Genomic DNA, 17848 nt, shown 5'->3' on the forward strand with positions numbered 1-17848 from the left:
AGGGCAGGAGGGTGAAGAGTCCATGTGATGGGTGACTGGGGTCTTTGATGATTTTCCCAGCCCTTTTCAGACACCGCTTCCTGTAGATGTCTTTTATGGCAGGAAGTGGTGCTCCGGCGATGCGCTGGGCAGTTTTCACGACCCTCTGCAACGCCTTCCGGTCCGAGGCAGAGCAGTTCCCGTACCAGACTGTTATACAGTTGGTCAGGATGCTCTCGATGGTGCAGCGATAGAAGTTCACCAGGATGTCTGAGGACAGGTGGTTCTTCCTCAGAGTCCTCAAGAAGAAGAGGCGCTGGTGAGCCTTCTTGACCAGCTTGGAGCAGTTGGTCGTCCAGGTGAGATCCTCGGAGATGTGGACTCCCAGGAACTTGAAGCTGCTCACACGCTCCACAGCCGTCCCCTTAATGTGGATGGGTGGATGTGGGTCAGCATTCCTCCTGTAGTCCACGATGAGCTCCTTGGTCTTCTCGGTGTTAAGCAGCAGGTTGTTTGTGTCGCACCACTCAGCCAGACGATCCACCTCCTCCCTGTAGGCGGCCTCATCGTTGTCACTGATGAGGCCAATCACCGTGGTGTCATCTGCAAACTTAATGATGGTGTTGGAACCATCAGCAGGTCTGCAGTCGTGGGTGAAGAGGGAGTAGAGGAAAGGGCTCATCACACAGCCTTGTGGTACACCGGTGTTCATCGTGATGGTAGATGAGCAGCGGTTATCCAGCCGGACATGTTGGGGGCGGTTGGTCAGGAAGTCCAGTAACCATTTGCAGATGAGGGAACTGATACCCAGGTCTGTCAGTTTCCTGATGAGTTGTGAGGGGTGGATTGTATTGAATGCTGAACTGAAGTCTATAAACAGCATTCTGGCGTAGGTGTTGTTGTTGTCCAGGTGTGAGAGGACAGAGTGCGATGGAGACTGCATCCTCTGTGCATCCTCTGTGTATTCTAAAAGAATTTGAATCCAAGGAGGTTAAGGTGATAAGAAGAAAGTATATTTCACTTCCCCTTAAAGTAAAAGAGGTTAACTTTAAAGTCATAAATGAGATTTACCCAGATGATGTCAGGAGGCCTCCTCTCTATCTCAGCTGCACATCATGATTTTCTTTGTTGTTCACACCGTTTGTCTCCGTTTCGACATCGACCTTTCTTTTGCTTTTTGTTTATTTCTCCTGCTGTGATGCTCACTGTACATTTTAGATGCATGGATAACTAATGTTCATATTGTTGTCGACAAATAAAGTTTATTTAAAAAATTAAAAAAAAAACTCAGGGTTTCCTGCTTAGGAGTGGGTGGGGCTTCACCTCTTCTTGTTCCTGATTGGCTGCATCAGTCATGTTCCAGCTGTTGTTGGTTCTCGTGTCACCTGGTGATGTTCGTCCACATCAGCCCTCTGTGATGACATCCAGGAGTTTATAAGATAAGATAAGATAAGATAAGATAAGATAAGATAAGATAAGATAAGATAAGATAACCTTTATTAGTCCCACACGTGGGAAATTTGTTTTGTCACAGCAGGAAGTGGACAGTGCAAAAGTTATGAGGCAAAAATTAGAATACAATAAGAATAAATACAGTACACAGCTGTACAGAATAAAATAAAATAAAATACTATATACAGTAGAATAAAATAAAATAAATATACAATAAGATAAAAATAGAATACAAATACAAATACTATATACAACTGAGTAAAAATACAACGATGACAGAAAGGATTATTGCACTTAGTATTATTGCATATGTATGGATGTGTGTGCTTGATCAGTTAAAGTCTTTATTATGGAGTCTGACAGCAGTGGGGAGGAAAGACCTGCGAAATCTCTCCGTCCCACACCGTGGGTGCCGCAGTCTCCCACTGAAGGAGCTGCTCAGTGCTGTCACAGTCTGCTGCATGGGGTGGGAGATGTTGTCCATCAGGGATGACAGCTTAGCCGCCGTTCTCCTGTCACTCACCACCTCCACTGGGTCCAGAGGGCATCCTAGAACAGAGCTGGCCCTTCGGATCACCCTGTTCAGTCTCTTCCTGTCCCCAGCAGAGATGCTGCCGCCCCAGCAGACCACACCATAAAAGATAGCAGAAGCCACCACAGAGTCATAGAAGGTCTTCAGGAGTGGGCCCTCCACCCCAAACGACCTGAGTCTCCGCAGCAGGTACAGCCTGCTCTGCCCTTTCCTGTAGAGGGCGTCTGAGTTATGAGTCCAGTCCAGTCTATTGTTCAGATGAACACCAAGGTACCTGTAGCTGTCCACAGCCTCAATGTCCATACCTTGGATGTTCAGTGGTTGCAGTGGAGAATGCTTGTGCCTGCGGAAGTCTACCACCAGTTCCTTGGTTTTACTGGCGTTGATCTGGAGGTAGTTCAGCTGGCACCAGTCCACAAAGTCTTGAGTCAGTCCTCTGTACTCCTTGTCGTCCCCATCAGTGATTAGGTCGACTATTGCAGAGTCATCAGAGAACTTCTGCAGGAAGCACTGGGTGGAATTGTGGGAGAAGTCTGCAGTGTAGATGGTGAAGAGGAACGGAGCCAGAACCGTTCCCTGTGGGCCCCCGTACTGCAGACGACCCTGTCCGACACACAGCCCTGAGTCCTCACATACTGTGGTCGGTCGGTGAGGTAGTCCAGGATCCAGGTAGTGAGATGATGGTCCACTCCAGAGTTCACCAGCTTGTCCTTTAGAACCGAGGGAAGAATAGTGTTGAAGGTACTGGAGAAATCAAAGAACATGATTCTCACAGTGCTTCCAGCGGTCTCCAGGTGAGCGAGGGAACGATGTAGGAGGTGAATGACGGCATCATCCGCTCCAATGCCAGGCTGGTAGGCAAACTGAAGTGGGTCCAGTGATGAGCTTATTAGGCGCCGAAGCTGAGCCAGGACCAGCCGCTCCAGGGTCTTCATCAGGTGGGATGTCAGAGCCACCGGCCTGTAGCTGTTGAGGTCCTTGGGGTGTGAAGTCTTTGGCACTGGTACAACACAGGAGGTTTTCCAGAGCTGTGGGACTCTTCCCAACCTCAGGCTCAGGTTGAAGAGGTGCTCCATCACCCCACACAGTTGGTCCGCGCAGGACCTGACGACCCTCGAGCTGATGCCATCTGGACCCGCTGCCTTCTATCTATCAGCTTCTTCCCCACAGCTGTCAGACTCCTGAACTCTGCCGCGCAAAGATCTTACGTTTCCAATAATTACAGAAGGAAGAGATGGTCGATAACGTCTCCTTCTCGGGCGACGGCGCTCCTTCCCAGCACGACACCCCCGTCTTTTCCTCCTCAGCTCGCTGGGAATATCGGGTCTGTCCGCCGGCAGTACCGCTGCAGGACTCAGTGCTAACAGCTGATCCTTACTGTAAACAAAGGATCTCTGCTCTGGGTCCCCAGACACGGGTGAAAAAAGTAGAAATAAACTGAGAAAAACGACCAGGACTAGCACAAAACGGTAGAACATGGTTGCAGAGTCTAATTACTAATACGTTAGTTATAAAAAAATTACGAGAAAAAAGATAAGAAAGAAAGAAACTCAGAATGAGCAGAGCTGCTGTAACAGGCTGCCGCACTTCTTAAACACATTTGTGTTTAAGAAGCTTAAAAGCTGCGTTTCGTTTCATTTGCTTCATTTTCAGATGAAACCTCATCAGACTCCTTTAACCAAAACCAGGACAGACCGCTGCACACGACAAGCACCACCCTGTTTTCAGACAGACCCCTCTCTAAAGGTCAAAGTGACCTGGTTCCTCTGTGAACTTTAAACCACACCTGTCACTCTGCGTCCTGAATCAGCAGATATCAAACAGCTGACAATAGTAAACAACAGTCTCCACCCAGCTGATCGTGACGACACAGAGGGCGGAGGCAGAGGGCTGATCACAGGACAGGATCCAAGCATGAGAAACAGCTGGGACACATGGGAACAGCGGAAGTAAACAAAGAAAGGCGGAAGTATTGTTCACTTTCCTCGCGTGTGGCCGAGCTGAGTGTGTGAGCTGAGTGTGTGAGCTGCGGCAGCAACGATGCCTTCAGTTCAGTATCTGAGAGAGTTCATCAACGAGCGACTAACTGCTGCTGCTGAACAAATATTCTTGGAGTTTGAAAAAACGATCGTCCAGTACGAGGAAGAGATCGACCGTCAGCGCAGACTGCTGGATATCACCTGGAAACCCCAAATCAAGCTGCACAGGACAGGTGAGTGTGAATGAGCATGCGTGGACTGGCGGAGGATCTTCATCGTTAGCTAACAAAGGAAACGTGTCGCTGAGCACGTGGAAGCGCAAATGTTGCATTTTGAGAAAAAAAATATTTTGAGCAAAGAAAAGTTTAATTAATTTCTGCGTGCAGGAAATGAATTTCAGTGTTTGCTGTTATCCACATACACACAGTAACAGCGCCTCCGCTCAGATCTCTGGCTGTTACATCTCCAATCAGCTCCCTAGCTTACTGCATTCCGGAAACACGGTCCAGAATGAGGCTGGTCATCCGCATTCAGTAGTGATGTGGATACCAGTGATTTCCTTTCCGATACCAAGTAAAATTCAGGGCGGTATCGACGATACTGATCCGATACTCTTTACAAAAACTTATTTTATTTATTGTATCTCAAATTATAGCGTCATCATGATTACAGGACATCAGATTACTTGTTCTTATCACTTAATAATGCAGAGTGCATCATATGGAAATAAAAAAGTTGTGCTATTTGAACACGTTGCCTGCCTGCAGCACTAAAGGACTCTGTGAGAGACGTCTGTCTCGCCCCAGCAGCACCTGTCCCTGTCCTCCTCTTCAGTCTCAACATACGCGCGTCATATTCTGTGGTACGATTTACTCTGAGGTGTTTGACAAGGTTAGTGATGTTGCCACAACCAAACATGCCAACCCTCCCGATTTTCCACCCGGACAACAAAATTGAAAAACCATATCCCAGAATTCATAGCGCGGCCCAGCCAATTCCAGTCTCCAACAACGGCGGCAGCTGCTTAGTTTTAATATCACTCTTATTTCTCTTTCTGGGTCGCAAAAAACTTTTAACAAGTTTTCAGGCCAGAATGTAGCTGTGTGAACTTGAAACATCTGAGCCGACACGTCGTCTTCAAAGCCCCGCGGTCTGTCGCTACTCGGGTCAAACATGATGTGTAAGTCACTTTGATAACTTAAACATGTTGTTGGGCTTTTTCAGTGTTTCATTTGTTCGTGAGTAAATCGGTTTGGCTGAGATTAAAGTTATTAGATTAAATGAAACTTTATTAATCCCTCGGGAGGGTTCCTGCGGGGTTTCACACAGCTGATAAAACAGAAGAGTTTACGTCAGCGCCCGGTTATATTTAGACAGCAAGGAGCGGACGGCAGCTTCACTCCACCGAGGGTATGCCCGCAACACCTCACTTTTCTGCCACATGTATCCAAACCACGTCTCAGCTGTTTGTGGAGGTAAACTACGTCCACACGTGACTCCGACTACGCTCAGCCGTTGTTGTGAGTGCGCACGCGGCGAGACATTTACACAGCCGTATTTCACTCATGACTATGAAAGGCGGAAGTAGTTCCTTTGAATGTAGACAATCCGAATGTTATAGTTTCTTTCCACTGTGTTGCTGTTAATGATAAACTACAAATTTACCTTAAATTACTAAAATATCGATATTTTAATGTGAGAATCGATTCTAGAGCAGCGGTCTTCAACCTTTTTTGCGCCACGGACCGGTTTATGCCCGACCGGTCTTTAAGGTGTGGCGGATAAATACAACAAAATAAAACTAGTACCAGTACCGAAAAAAAGAAAATTTATTCATAACACACGTGAAAAGACCCAGGAAAACCAAGTTAACGATAAAAACGATAACAAAATAACGCTGAAAACCGATAAAAACCCTGAAAACTGTACATTTCACACCTGAGCCTCAACTCTCACGGCCCGGTACCAAACGACTCACGGACCAGTACCGGTCCGAGGCCCGGGGGTTGGGGACCCCTGTTCTAGAACATAAATGACTGGTATCGGAGGAATCGATATCTCAGGATCGATATGCACATCACCAGCATTCATAAGATCCGGTGTTAGAGGCGCTCAGCTGCATGGGCGAACACGTGATCCCACCCTGGCTGACATCACAGGGGGCAGATATCCCGCTTCCCCAGTTAACCTGCATCTCGTGATGATTCTCCCAGTAAGAGAGAATCCTCACCATGTATCCAGGAACAGGTTTCCTGTGGTTTGCTCGATCAAAGGCATTAATGAAACACATGAGGATAGATGAATATGTGACCCTATACAAACCGACTGTTTCAATACGCAGCACTGAGTCTGGATGGATGCTGTGAATCACAGGGTGCTAGGACAGGAGCTAGCCTTAGACTAGCATGCTTTAAATGTTCTTTACTGTCAGAGAACCTTTGAATGGTTTGATTTAACGATTCCAGCTGAGTGTGAGCTGCAGCTGAGCTTATATGAAAACTTGCATGTGCACTTAGAAAAGGCTTGAAATGCCTCAAACTTCATGCAGGCTCAGGTCTGTCTTGTCTTAGAAAAACTCAGTTTTCCAACAAAACCTGGTCACACAATCATGTTATGAGTCAGGTCAACAGTTTCCCACCTTTAGAATTATTATTATTTAAAATCATTCCATTAGTTATGTTTTTCTTTTATCCCTTTTGTTGCTCCAGAACTTAGACAGAACTGTGACATTAACCAGGAGAGGAGCTCCAGTGTGGAGCAGGAGGAACCAGAAGCTCCACAGATTAAAGAGGAACAGGAGGAACTGTGCAGCAGTCAGCAGGGAGAGCAGCTGGGACTGAAGGAGGAGCCTGAAGTTCATAATGATCCTGTGCAGTACGAGGAAGAGATGGAGCGTCAGCGCAGACTGCTGGATGTCACCTGGAAACTCCAAATCAATGGTAAATGGCCTGTATTTGTAGCGCTTTGCTTAGTGCCTAAGGGCCCCAAAGCGCTTTACGCTACATTCAGTCATCCACACACACAAAGCTGCACAGGACAGGTGAGCGTCCTTCTGAGGGAGCATCCTGATCACAGCTCTGTGGGACATGAAAGCTGCAGAGATGTTTCAGGAGGACAGATGTGTGACTCCTCGACCAGTCGTCGCTGTTGTTACTAGTCGGTACCAGACGTAGTCGTTTAATCTGATCGTTACAGTTTTAATAACTGATGTCGTTCAAGTTTTGTGTCCTAATGTTCTGCAGCCATCTGCCACCAGGTGGCGCTTCGCTGTTGAGATCGCCTGATGTTTCTGTGAACAGAATGAGATCGCAGATACAGGCGGTGCAAATGGACAGGCTCCGCCTCCGCGGTCGGCGAGCAGTTCATTCATCCGTGGGCCGCTGCTCCTCCACAGTGAAAGGAGACGGCTAAGGCCGTCGGCTCCTGGGTGAGGCGTTCTGTCTGGGCGTCTCCTACCTGTAGGAGGCCCTGCAGTAGACACGCCGGAGAGGCGCCATCTCTCTGAGGCCTGGAGCGCCTCCACGTCTCCCCAGATACGCAGGAGGAGGCGGTGAAAGCGAGGTCCGAGCTGCCCTGCTGCCCCCGCCACCCGACTTCAGACGAACAGTAGAAAACGTCTGCGTGATTTATTGTTATTTCAGACGCAGCGGTGGAGTTTCCAAACAGCTCACGCTGCGCCGTGGGCCATCAGTTCAGTTTTCACAGCTTAGTCTGTCACAGTTTAATAAGACGTGTTTGTAGTGACATGCTGTCATGTTTAAGCGCAGTTGAGCGCCACGACTGATTCATGAACAGCGTGATGAATGCCTTCATGTTAGCGTTAACGTGTTCTCCGTGTCTGAGTGCTTCTTAGTTTTGGATTCGTCGCTTGGTCTCCTCGTTTCGCTGAATTCGTCACCAGGAAGGTTCCTGGTTTTAAGGGTTACAAAGGCACTGCGTACATCGCCATGGTAACTGATGGACTGTTGCATGGTAACTAAGAGAGCATTCAGGGTCACCTGATCCAGGACTAACTTTAAGCACTGTTCAAAGCTGACACTCAGGGCTGGATAATCTTAAAAGTCGAGGGTGTCTGTCTCCTGAGGGGCGTATTGGCAAGAATCCGGTGATCCAATATGTATCCTGATACAGGGTAGACGATACGCTGCGATACTAAAAGCCAGACGATGTTTGTGAAATTAAACTCGCAGTAAACAGTCCAAACTGTTAAATGATGACATGAAACATCTGAAACAAAAACACTCCAAGTTCAAAATGAACGGAGAAATTAACTTCGGCCTTATTAGAAGTCGTGTCAGCTAAAGAAACAAAAACTGCTTGACTGAAATATCAACTATTTCTTTAACATGAACACAGTAACCGTGTCACACTGAGGTCTATGATTGTAAAGTGCTTATCCAAACACTGCTCAGTGGAGCATCAACACAAAGCACTTTTCATGTGACCTTAACAGAAACAAATATGAATCAAAAATGAAACTGCTTGAAGAATCCAAGCAAACATTAACAATGTAAAGTGCTATTAAAGTCAAGTGCTAATAAAATAAAGTACAGCCCTGCAGTGTCCATCCGTGGAGCACTTTTAGTACAACCTGAAAAAGAGAATTTCCTCTTTTAAATAAAAGTGCTCATGAGACTCAACCAAAATATCAAACATCTCAGATCTGAGGTTTTACATGTTGCAGTGTTTTCTCAGTGATTTCCACATTTTTGTGCAGGAATACAAGCGGATCGACACGCTCTCAGGACACTTCTCTGTGCATTTACTGTCTGCTGCAGAGAGAAAGCTCCCTCTGGCCCTACCAACCGGCTGTTTCATCGCCTGCGTGTATGCACATGTCGGTGCTTTGGTTTGAAGCCGAACTGATTATCCAGGGAAGCGATGAACACACAATCTAGCACCGTCGATAAAATACTGTCCAGTGCAATCGGCCTGTAATTATCCACACAGCTCACTTTTGCAGCTTTGTCCTTGGCACAAGTAAAATACACATCATTGAGTCTGGTAGTATGTCACAAGCTTGGCATGAAGAGGAGCCATCATGGACAGGCCAATCATGGCATGCTCTCCTCTGACATCACCAGGGTGGCGTCCTTCATAGGCTTCAGCGCCCTGACAGCTTCTGCACATGTGATGTCAATTTATTTTTCGCTCTTCCTGACTTCTGCAGAAAGCAGAGCCGCACAGATGGCTGGTTGCTTTTCCAAAAATTGTTCTATCACATCATAGGAGCTGTTCCATCCCGTTCAATCCCATTCAGCCCCAGCGTCAGTTAGTAACGCTGCAATGTGCTCACCTGTGTGACTGTCATGCATGGCTCTGAGTACATGAGGCTGAAGGCTCCACTGGTCCGTTATGTGCTGTAACAGTCACGTACGATTCAGCGGCTCTCGAAGTCCAAGCGTCGCATGTCAGAGCAACTGTCTCTGCCGAGCTGAGGGAGTCCGGCACTGTCGCTTTGACTTTGGCAGAGCGATGTCCGTGATGTAACAGCGCTCCAGCGTTTTAATCACATTACGAAATCCTTTATTCTCCACAACACTCAGAGGGCGCATGTCTGTGCAAATAAGAACAAGTACTGACTGCCTTATTTTTGTTGCACGAGTTGAAGTTCCTGCTCCATGTTTGAAAAGTTAACTTCTTCAATTGTCCGTTGAGCGGGGTCGCCTCGTTTTAAAATTAGCATTTGACGCTGCGTCGCTATGGTGTCTACACACGTGTGTTCGTAAATCTGTTGTGTTACTGGAATATTTGACTCTGGCGGTGCAGATTTTACAGACTGCGTAGCTCTTGTCAAAGTCTTTACCGCCTTCTTTTGTCCTGAATCCAAAATAAGTCCACACATCAGCTTTGAAAGCCGCGGGCGCCGGCTGTATCCTCTGCTCTTCAGTCATCACCAGCGCTGGGTAAGGCACTTTAGTAACTTGGTTACATTACTAGTTATTTCTATCAAAAGTAACTCAGTTACTTCAAGTTACTTGTTACTTTCAAAGTAACTAGTTACTAGGGAAAGTAACTTTGGTTTTACTCAGAATTCTCTTGTTAACGTGCTGCTTCCCTAACTGGATACCCAGCCAGACTGCCAGTCTTCTAGCTCGCTTACATGTTAGCACTGTCCTGCCACACGTGCACTGTGCCACCTACCAACAGAAAGGAAAAAATCAAGTGCATATTCCCACGAGAAAAATCCCACGCCTGGACCGTGGTCGACTGCCGCCATGATTCTAGCCTACGTCACAGCGTCACGTGTGCTTTTCACATCCAACAGGAAAACTGCAGTCATGGTGCTTCAGAATTCAACATTCTTCATTTGTCCCGTGCACGGTTATACAGGTGCAACACGCAGTGAAACGTGACCTGATGCGCTCCTCGACTGTGCAAAGAAAAGACAGACACAGAACTTTATATACAGTGAATGAGTACATACAAGGAGGACATTATGTGCAGCAAGTGGGCGAGTTATGTACATTATATAAATAGAAATAAAATAATCTGGAAATTTACAGCTTGTGTACACTGCGTGAGGAGGGTGTTAAAGTGTCTTGTGCTGTAGCGAGGCCAGAAGGATCAGGATGATGTGGTAACGAGTCCTGTCTCAGTCACTTAAGGATGATGGGGGGGATTCAACACACGAATGGCCTGAGGATAAAAACTCCTCGTGAGCCTCTTGTTCGGATGGTGTGGAACCGTCTGCCTGATTTCAGAAGCTGGACCAGTTCGTTGCTGGGATGGGACGGGTCCAGCATCTCCTGACGACTATGACTTTTGATTGTACTCAGAACTCGGAAATTCTTCCCTCAGAGTAGGAAGATGTAGGAAACACCAGACTGCAGATGAGCTGCACACAGTGCTGGACTGGGACAAAAACTGGGCCCGGCGTTTTGACTGGAGACCAGCCGCCATTATAGGAAAAATCCCGAAGCCTTTGAATGAAACGCTGTGGTGACTGTGATGTACAGTCTTGTTGGTATATGTGTGATTTCTATACATTTTACGTCAGATAAAAACTTTGGTTGTAAGATTCAGATAATTATTTAATAACAGACATTTTAAATGAGAATAAGAAAGTATGTCTTTGTGCCCCCCTCTCCCTGTTAATGCCCTACCTGCCCCCCTGCACAGTTACCAGCTGTCAGCTGCTTAGAAAAGGATCCTGGTGTTATTTGTGTCTCAGAAACAGTTCATAACTTCCCGCTGGTTTCCTCTTTCTGGTGCAAAGTGGGCGATAAATAAACAAGAGAGAAAAGCCGATCAGCTGATCATTGATCAGTTTCATGATTGAAGTAATAACAGGAGAGGGAGGGGAGAGAAGAAGAAACAGCTGACAGTGTAAACACAGAATAACTCCAGCTTTGTGTCTTTTTCATTGTAGCTGAAGTCCGGGACAAACTGTTCCTTTTCAGCTCAACACGAAACGACGATTCTGTTTTTACGGGACTGTTGGCAACTCTACTAACGAACCTTATGAACAAAATAAAGTTCACTATCAGTAACATCATAGCACCCACCCAGCTGTATAGAAACTCGGTCATGCTAGCTAGTAGCAGTACGAGCTATTGTAACTGACTGTAAAAATTCAGCACAACGAAAATAAACTCCACCTAAACTTGGTTTATATCTGACCCGGATACACTGCAGGTCACAACTTCTTACCTGAAGTTCAGTTTAGAGCTGCCACGATTAATCGACTATTAAATCGTCGACGACTGATTTCCTGTTTTGGCTTCCCTTCATTGGCTTCCTGTTAAATCCAGAATTGAATTCAAAATCCTGCTCCTCACATACAAGCTCTTAAATAATCAGGCCCCATCTTATCTTAATGACCTTGTAGTACCATATCACCCTATTAGAGCACTTCGCTCTCGCTCTGCAGGCCTACTTGTTGTTCCTAGAGTATTTAAAAGTAGAATGGGAGGCAGAGCCTTCAGTTTTCAGGCCCCTCTTCTGTGGAACCAGCTTCCAGTTTGGATTCAGGAGACAGACACTATCTCTACTTTCAAGATTAGGCTTCAAACTTTCCTTTTTGCTAAAGCATATAGTTAGGGCTGGACCAGGTGACCCTGAATCCTCCCTTAGTTATGCTGCAATAGACGTAGGCTGCCGGGGGATTCCCATGAAGCATTGAGTTTTTCCTTTCCAGTCACCTTTCTCACTCACTATGTGTTAACAGACCTCTCTGCACTGAATCATATCTGTTATTAATCTCTGTCTCTCTTCCACAGCATGTCTTTATCCTGTCTTCCTTCTATCACCCCAACCAATCACAGCAGATGGCCCCGCCCCTCCCTGAGCCTGGTTATGCTGGAGGTTTCTTCCTGTTAAAAGGGAGTTTTTCCTTCCCACTGTCGCCAAAGTGCTTGCTCATAGGGGGTCATATGATTGTTGGGTTTTTTTCTCTGTATCTATGAAGCGCCTTGAGGCGACTTATGTTGTGATTTGGCGCTATATAAATAAAATTGAATTGAATTGATTTAATAGTCGACGCGTCGTTTGAAGCTTTGTAAGATCACAAAGGACGCAGGAATAAGTAGCAGGATTTAAGAGTGTAATAACGGACTGAAACAGAAGATGGCAGCACTGCATGTACAAGGATGCCAGCTGCCGTTAAACCCCGAAGAAGAAGAAGCTGTGTCCCAGAATTCATAGCGCAGCCCAGCTCAGTTTCCAACAATGGCGGCAGCTAGTTAGTTTTAATATTACTCTTATTATTCTTTCTGGGTCACAAAATAAACGTTTAACATATTTTCATGGAGAATGTAGCTGTGTGAACCTCAAATATCTGCTCAGTTTATCAAGACACCGCATATTCTCAAAAGCGCTCCGACGTTTTCGGAGACGTCTGTTACCCACTAGCTCGATAGCTAGCCGGGGGCAAGGCTAACTAGAGCCGTGAGAACACCGGACTCCCGGCAGATCGTTTTCAGACCCACCGCCGTCTTTCACTACTCAGGTTAAACATGATATATGAGTCACTTAGATAACTTAAAAATGTTGTTTGGCTTTTTTCAGTATTTTATTTGTTCCTGAGTAAATCGGTTTGTCTGAGATTAAAGTTTTTACACAGCTGAATAAATGTCAAGCAGACAGCTGATTATCAGAAGTGTGAGATGCTCCAGAATTTACTCCGGTGTCCTGTTATATTTTAGATAGCAAGGAGTTTATTAAACTTCACCGAAACAATCTGCAAATGTCATTAAAATTTAATAAACTATCATCTTGTCTTTATTGTTAGTTAGCACCTTAAACACTTCAAGCTGTAAGCTAATGATAGTTCTATAAGAGCAGATGCTGCTGGTGCAGTAAGCTGTACGTTGGATGATCATCTGATTAGTTGACTATCACAATAATCGTTTGTGGCAGCCCTAGTTCAGTTCACTGCCTCGGGTCTCCCCTTCCCTCATCCACCTGCTGACTCTGTGGAAGCTCCGTCATAGCCACCACCAAACAACTGAGTTACTTTTACACATCTGCCAGCATCTGGCCAATCCACCACCTTTCACTTTTTTTTTCACCTTTATACTGTTACGGGGGGGGAAAAAAAGGAAAAAAAACCATCGGCCCACCGAGTCCAGCTATGGCTGCATATGTGTTTAGTAGTAATTTCTTTTTTTAGAGGGCTATAAAAACAACCGTTTTCAAGGGCGTTGCCATATTGGAATCCCGAGTTCTCTGATGAGGCTAACCAGAACGCCATTTACTCGAGTGTGACATTATTCCCAGGTCTGTGTTCCAATTTAAGCCGAACGCAACACACAAAGTAACGAGTAACGAGCCTATCGAAATCCCAGTAACGATTAACGCGATCGTGATTTTGGCATAATAACCAGTTACCGTGCTCATTACCACAATAATAACTTAGTTACTGTAACGCGTTACTTAATAACGTGTTAGTCCCTAAACTGGTCATCAGTTAGCACAACTGGCCACACATCCACTGTTCTACTTTGGTTTTGGCAAACTAGACGCTTCTACAGTTATCGCGACACCTCGTTTTTCCGTCTACGTAAAGGCGGTAAAACTGCAAACTAGTGGCTGGAGTTTTAATTGCAACATACAAAAGAAATACACTGATTTTGAATATCGATTCAGTATTATTACACGAAATATCACGATATTTCAATGTATCGATATTTTCTTACATCCCTATGTCTCCTGAATCCTCTTTGTCCTTCCAGACCTCGGACAGCAGCACATCTGTAAGGAGGAGGAGGTTCTCCCTGAGCAGCAGCTCTGGAACCAGGAGAGGAGCTCCAGTGTGGACCAGGAGGAACCAGAACCTCCACAGATTAAAGAGGAACAGGAGGAACTGTGCAGCAGTCAGGAGGGAGAGCAGCTGGGACTGAAGGAGGAGCCTGGTACCTTCATGGTGACTGCTGCTGAGGAAGGAGAGCACAGTGAACCAGGAGGAGACGGGGAGCAGCTCCTCTGTGATGACTCTCCTCAAAGTGAAAGCACAGATGAAGAATCCAGCAAGTGTGAAGAGTCAGGGTTAAGTGAAACTGAGGAGCCGGTTCCAAAGAGACAAAAGAGAGACAGAAGTCGTGGTGTTGTAGAGAGCGCGCCTGTCTCAGAGAGTCCATGTAATGCTGCCACAGGTCGAAAGTCTGATGTTTCTAAGAATCAATCCCGGGGGAAAAAACACCATACCAATGTGAATTCACTTGTTTGCAAAATATGTGGGGGGAAATTTAGTAGAACCTATTTGGCTGTCCACATGAGACTTCACACAGGTGAGAAACCATATTCTTGTCATACATGTGGGAAACGTTTTAATCAAAGCAGTACTTTGCGTAGCCATGTGAGAACCCACACAGGTGAGAGACCTTATTCCTGCGATACATGTGGGAAAAGTTTCGGTCAGAGTGCTGCATTGTATATCCATAAGGCAGTTCACTCAGAAAGACTGTTTTCCTGTGATATATGTGGAAAAAGTTTCAGTCATAAAAACTATTTGCCCATCCACATGACCACTCACACCGATGAGAAGCCGTATGTTTGTGAAATATGTGGGAAAACGTTTGGTCACAGCTCTGTTTTTTACAGTCACAGGAAAATACACCAAAGTAGGGAATCGGTTTCTTGTGAAATATGCGGGAAAACATACTCAGAAAAAAGCGCTGTTAAACGCCACATGAGAACTCACACAGGGGAGAAACCGCATTCCTGTGAAATATGTGGGGCAAAATTCCGTGAATTGAAGAGTTTGAAAAGGCACAAGGAAAAGCACACGGGCGAAGGGCCGTATTCCTGTGACAAATGTGGGACGAGGTTCAAACGAGGCAATCACCTTTTCCTCCACATGGAAACGAAAATATGTGAGAAGCAGAGTTCCTCTGAAACAGGAGAAGAGTTTCAAAGAAATCATTCATCCACATGAGATGAATGATTTCTTTGGCAAGTTGTAGTAGAAATACCCGTGAACCGAAGCTTGAGGAACAAGCGTGTCATTTTTATGAGATTGGAGAAAAAACCCATAAATATGAGCACCAAACATTTTTTACTCTGGAGCTGTGATTCTGGTTTTATAATTTTTTTAAATTGAAAGTGAGCTCGTGAGGATGGGCAGGGGGAGGTGCTCTTCTTTCCCAGGTTCACAAATCGCATGGTTGTTATTTTGTCATTTTTTGTTCAAATGTGTGAACTTGATTGAAAAATATGTTGGCGTAGTGTTTGTTTGATGTCGTGTTCCTGTTTGTGGTTTTATTGACACGCTGAAGCTGAAAAGCAGTTTTCGTTTGTTCTCATGCGTTTGTATTTTGTGATTTCATCAGCCTTCAGAGGTGATCCTAACAAACTGCCCCGGTGTAACCTGGTGTCGTAGAACGTGCAGTGTAAATAAAGTTTGTTTCTCTCAGTTGCTGCCTGCTGTGGATTTATGATCCTTTGAAACAGCCTCCTCATAAAGCCTGTTTGAATGTGGAGACTGTGCAGTCAGAATGAAGCTTGCGGGAGGTTTTAATCTGAGTGTGGAGGAGGATGTGCTCTGACAGTAGGGATGGGTACCGGTGTCTGGTGCCATGATGGCACTGGTTCTGACATAAACGGTAGTAACCAGACCGAAAAGCAGCGCACATTTTGGTGCTTTATTTCGGTGCTTTTTTTTCCTGAGCTGTGATACACTTCTAGCCAATCATTTTACGTTTCCCAGGATAGTAGGCGGGGCCAGGTACGTACGTTCAGTTAGAGCAGAGCTACAGATTAAAAATGTCCAAGGCGAAGCGGTCAAAAGTCTGGTTGTACTTCACAGCAAAATATGCAAACTCAGCAGCAACAAGTGCTTTAAGCTGATACTGTGATGCTGTCAAAGGAGGTAACACCAAGAATCTGATGAAACACCTGGCGACGCATAGCGTTTTTTTTTAAAAGCCAAGAAATGCGCCGTATTTGATAGCTTGCTGCGAGACCTCACACTGTGCACGTTGGGTGGGTTGCCAGTTATCGGACCCGGAGCAACATCCCCCAAAAACCCGAAGAGGAGAGTCCTGGCCCCTAGCCCTGCCAGTGTAGCAGTAATGATGAGGATGATGATGCAGCAGCAGCCGTTCTTCTCTGCGTGAGTAGCTTCATGTTGTTCTGTGTAATTTACGTTGAGTAGGCTAACCACGTTATTACATTAATGCATGTAAGGTGAACTAGCAAACATCATCATAGCTACATGTGGCTGTCTTCTTGTTTGATGGCAGATACTCCCTTCACCCTGGCCAAAAAGGCTAAAATGACCAAAGGAAAAGTGGAAAACAGCTAAACATGAGAGGTTTTTGGATAAAGTTTGTGTTTTTTCCATTGTGTAAGCACTGCTTCCAGCCAAGAGTGATGCCATATATGCCCCATAGCTGCAGAAAAGGCTAACATTGTTATCTTTTTACAAAAAACAGCTGAACATGAGAGGTTTTTGGACAAAGTCTGTGTTTTTTCCATTGTGTAAGCACTGCTTCCAGCCAAGAGTGATGCCATATATGCCCCATAGCTGCAGAAAAGGCTAACATTGTTATCTTTTTACAAAAAACCAGCTGAACATGAGAGGTTTTTGGACAAAGTTTGTGTTTTTTCCATTGTTTAAGCACTGCTTCCAGCCAAGAGTGATACCATATATGCCCCATAGCTGCAGAAAAGGCTAACATTGTTATCTTTTTACAAAAAACCAGCTGAACATGAGAGGTTTTTGGACAAAGTTTGTGTTCTCCATTCTTTAAGCACCGGTTCGAGCACCGTTTAAGCACCGGCACCGTTTCAAAAGTACCGATTTGGCACCGGTATCGGATAAAACCTAAACGATACCCATCCCTATCTGACAGTGCTGCAGTCACGAGCCTGTGCTTTTGAAACAGGTGCATTTAAAGAGGAGTGAGGAAGCTCATGGGAAACAAAGGCTTCTGCAGGTGGAAGCCACTGAAAAGTTTCTCACTAGTGTTGTTTTGTTAGGGTCGGTGTCACCACTTGTCGCGTGAGGTCATACCTGGATTCCACAGAGGTCGCACAGCCGACTCCTCCAGGTGTCGCATCGATATGAGTCAGTGGCAGAAAGTTTGCTTTGTCTTGCACTCTCAGGAGCACGGAGGAGGTTCCAGGAGAGCTGGACAGGGTCTTAGACGCCCTTTGACCATTATGAGGACCAACGTCTGCTGCTGTGTGCTACGATGCAAGATGAACACAGAGAGCTACGGTGTGACCTCGAGCGGGCTGTCGGTGTGACTGTGACCAAACCATCGGAAACAGGTTTAGTCACAAAGGTTTCAGGGGACCAGGCTTCAGACGAAGTAACAGAGTCTGGAGGGGAGACTGAGCCGGCACCGACATCAGGAAGACATTAAAATTAAAGGTGAGCCATTATTTTCTGCCCGGCTTCAAGAAGCTTCTGCTTTTCAAAGGTTCTAGAAAAATATCGCCTTTGTAAAACATTTTTAAC

General features: G+C 45.7%; 1 protein-coding gene across 6 annotated transcripts in view; it reads left to right on the forward strand.

Moving 5' to 3' along the window:
- Nucleotides 1–3833: 3833 nt before the first annotated feature.
- The window catches only part of LOC309693925 (uncharacterized protein), an 85950-nt gene continuing 71935 nt past the window's right edge, over nt 3834–17848 (forward strand). Inside the window, exons 1-3 of one of the 6 annotated variants that reach the window (XM_082513586.1) lie at nt 3834–4175; nt 6651–6881; nt 14118–14152. In XM_082513586.1, the coding sequence (XP_082369712.1) occupies nt 4004–4175; nt 6651–6881; nt 14118–14152 (438 nt within the window). In that variant the 5' untranslated portion in view covers nt 3834–4003. Of the gene's footprint in view, nt 4176–5358; nt 5418–6650; nt 6882–14117; nt 15791–17848 lie in introns of those variants that run through there. The other 5 variants (XM_082513589.1, XM_082513590.1, XM_082513592.1 and 2 more) reach the window with 5 other exon arrangements.

Source organism: Aulonocara stuartgranti (genome assembly GCF_965226115.1).
Source record: "Aulonocara stuartgranti genome assembly, chromosome: 18".
In the NCBI taxonomy this organism is placed as follows: Eukaryota; Metazoa; Chordata; class Actinopteri; order Cichliformes; family Cichlidae; genus Aulonocara; species Aulonocara stuartgranti.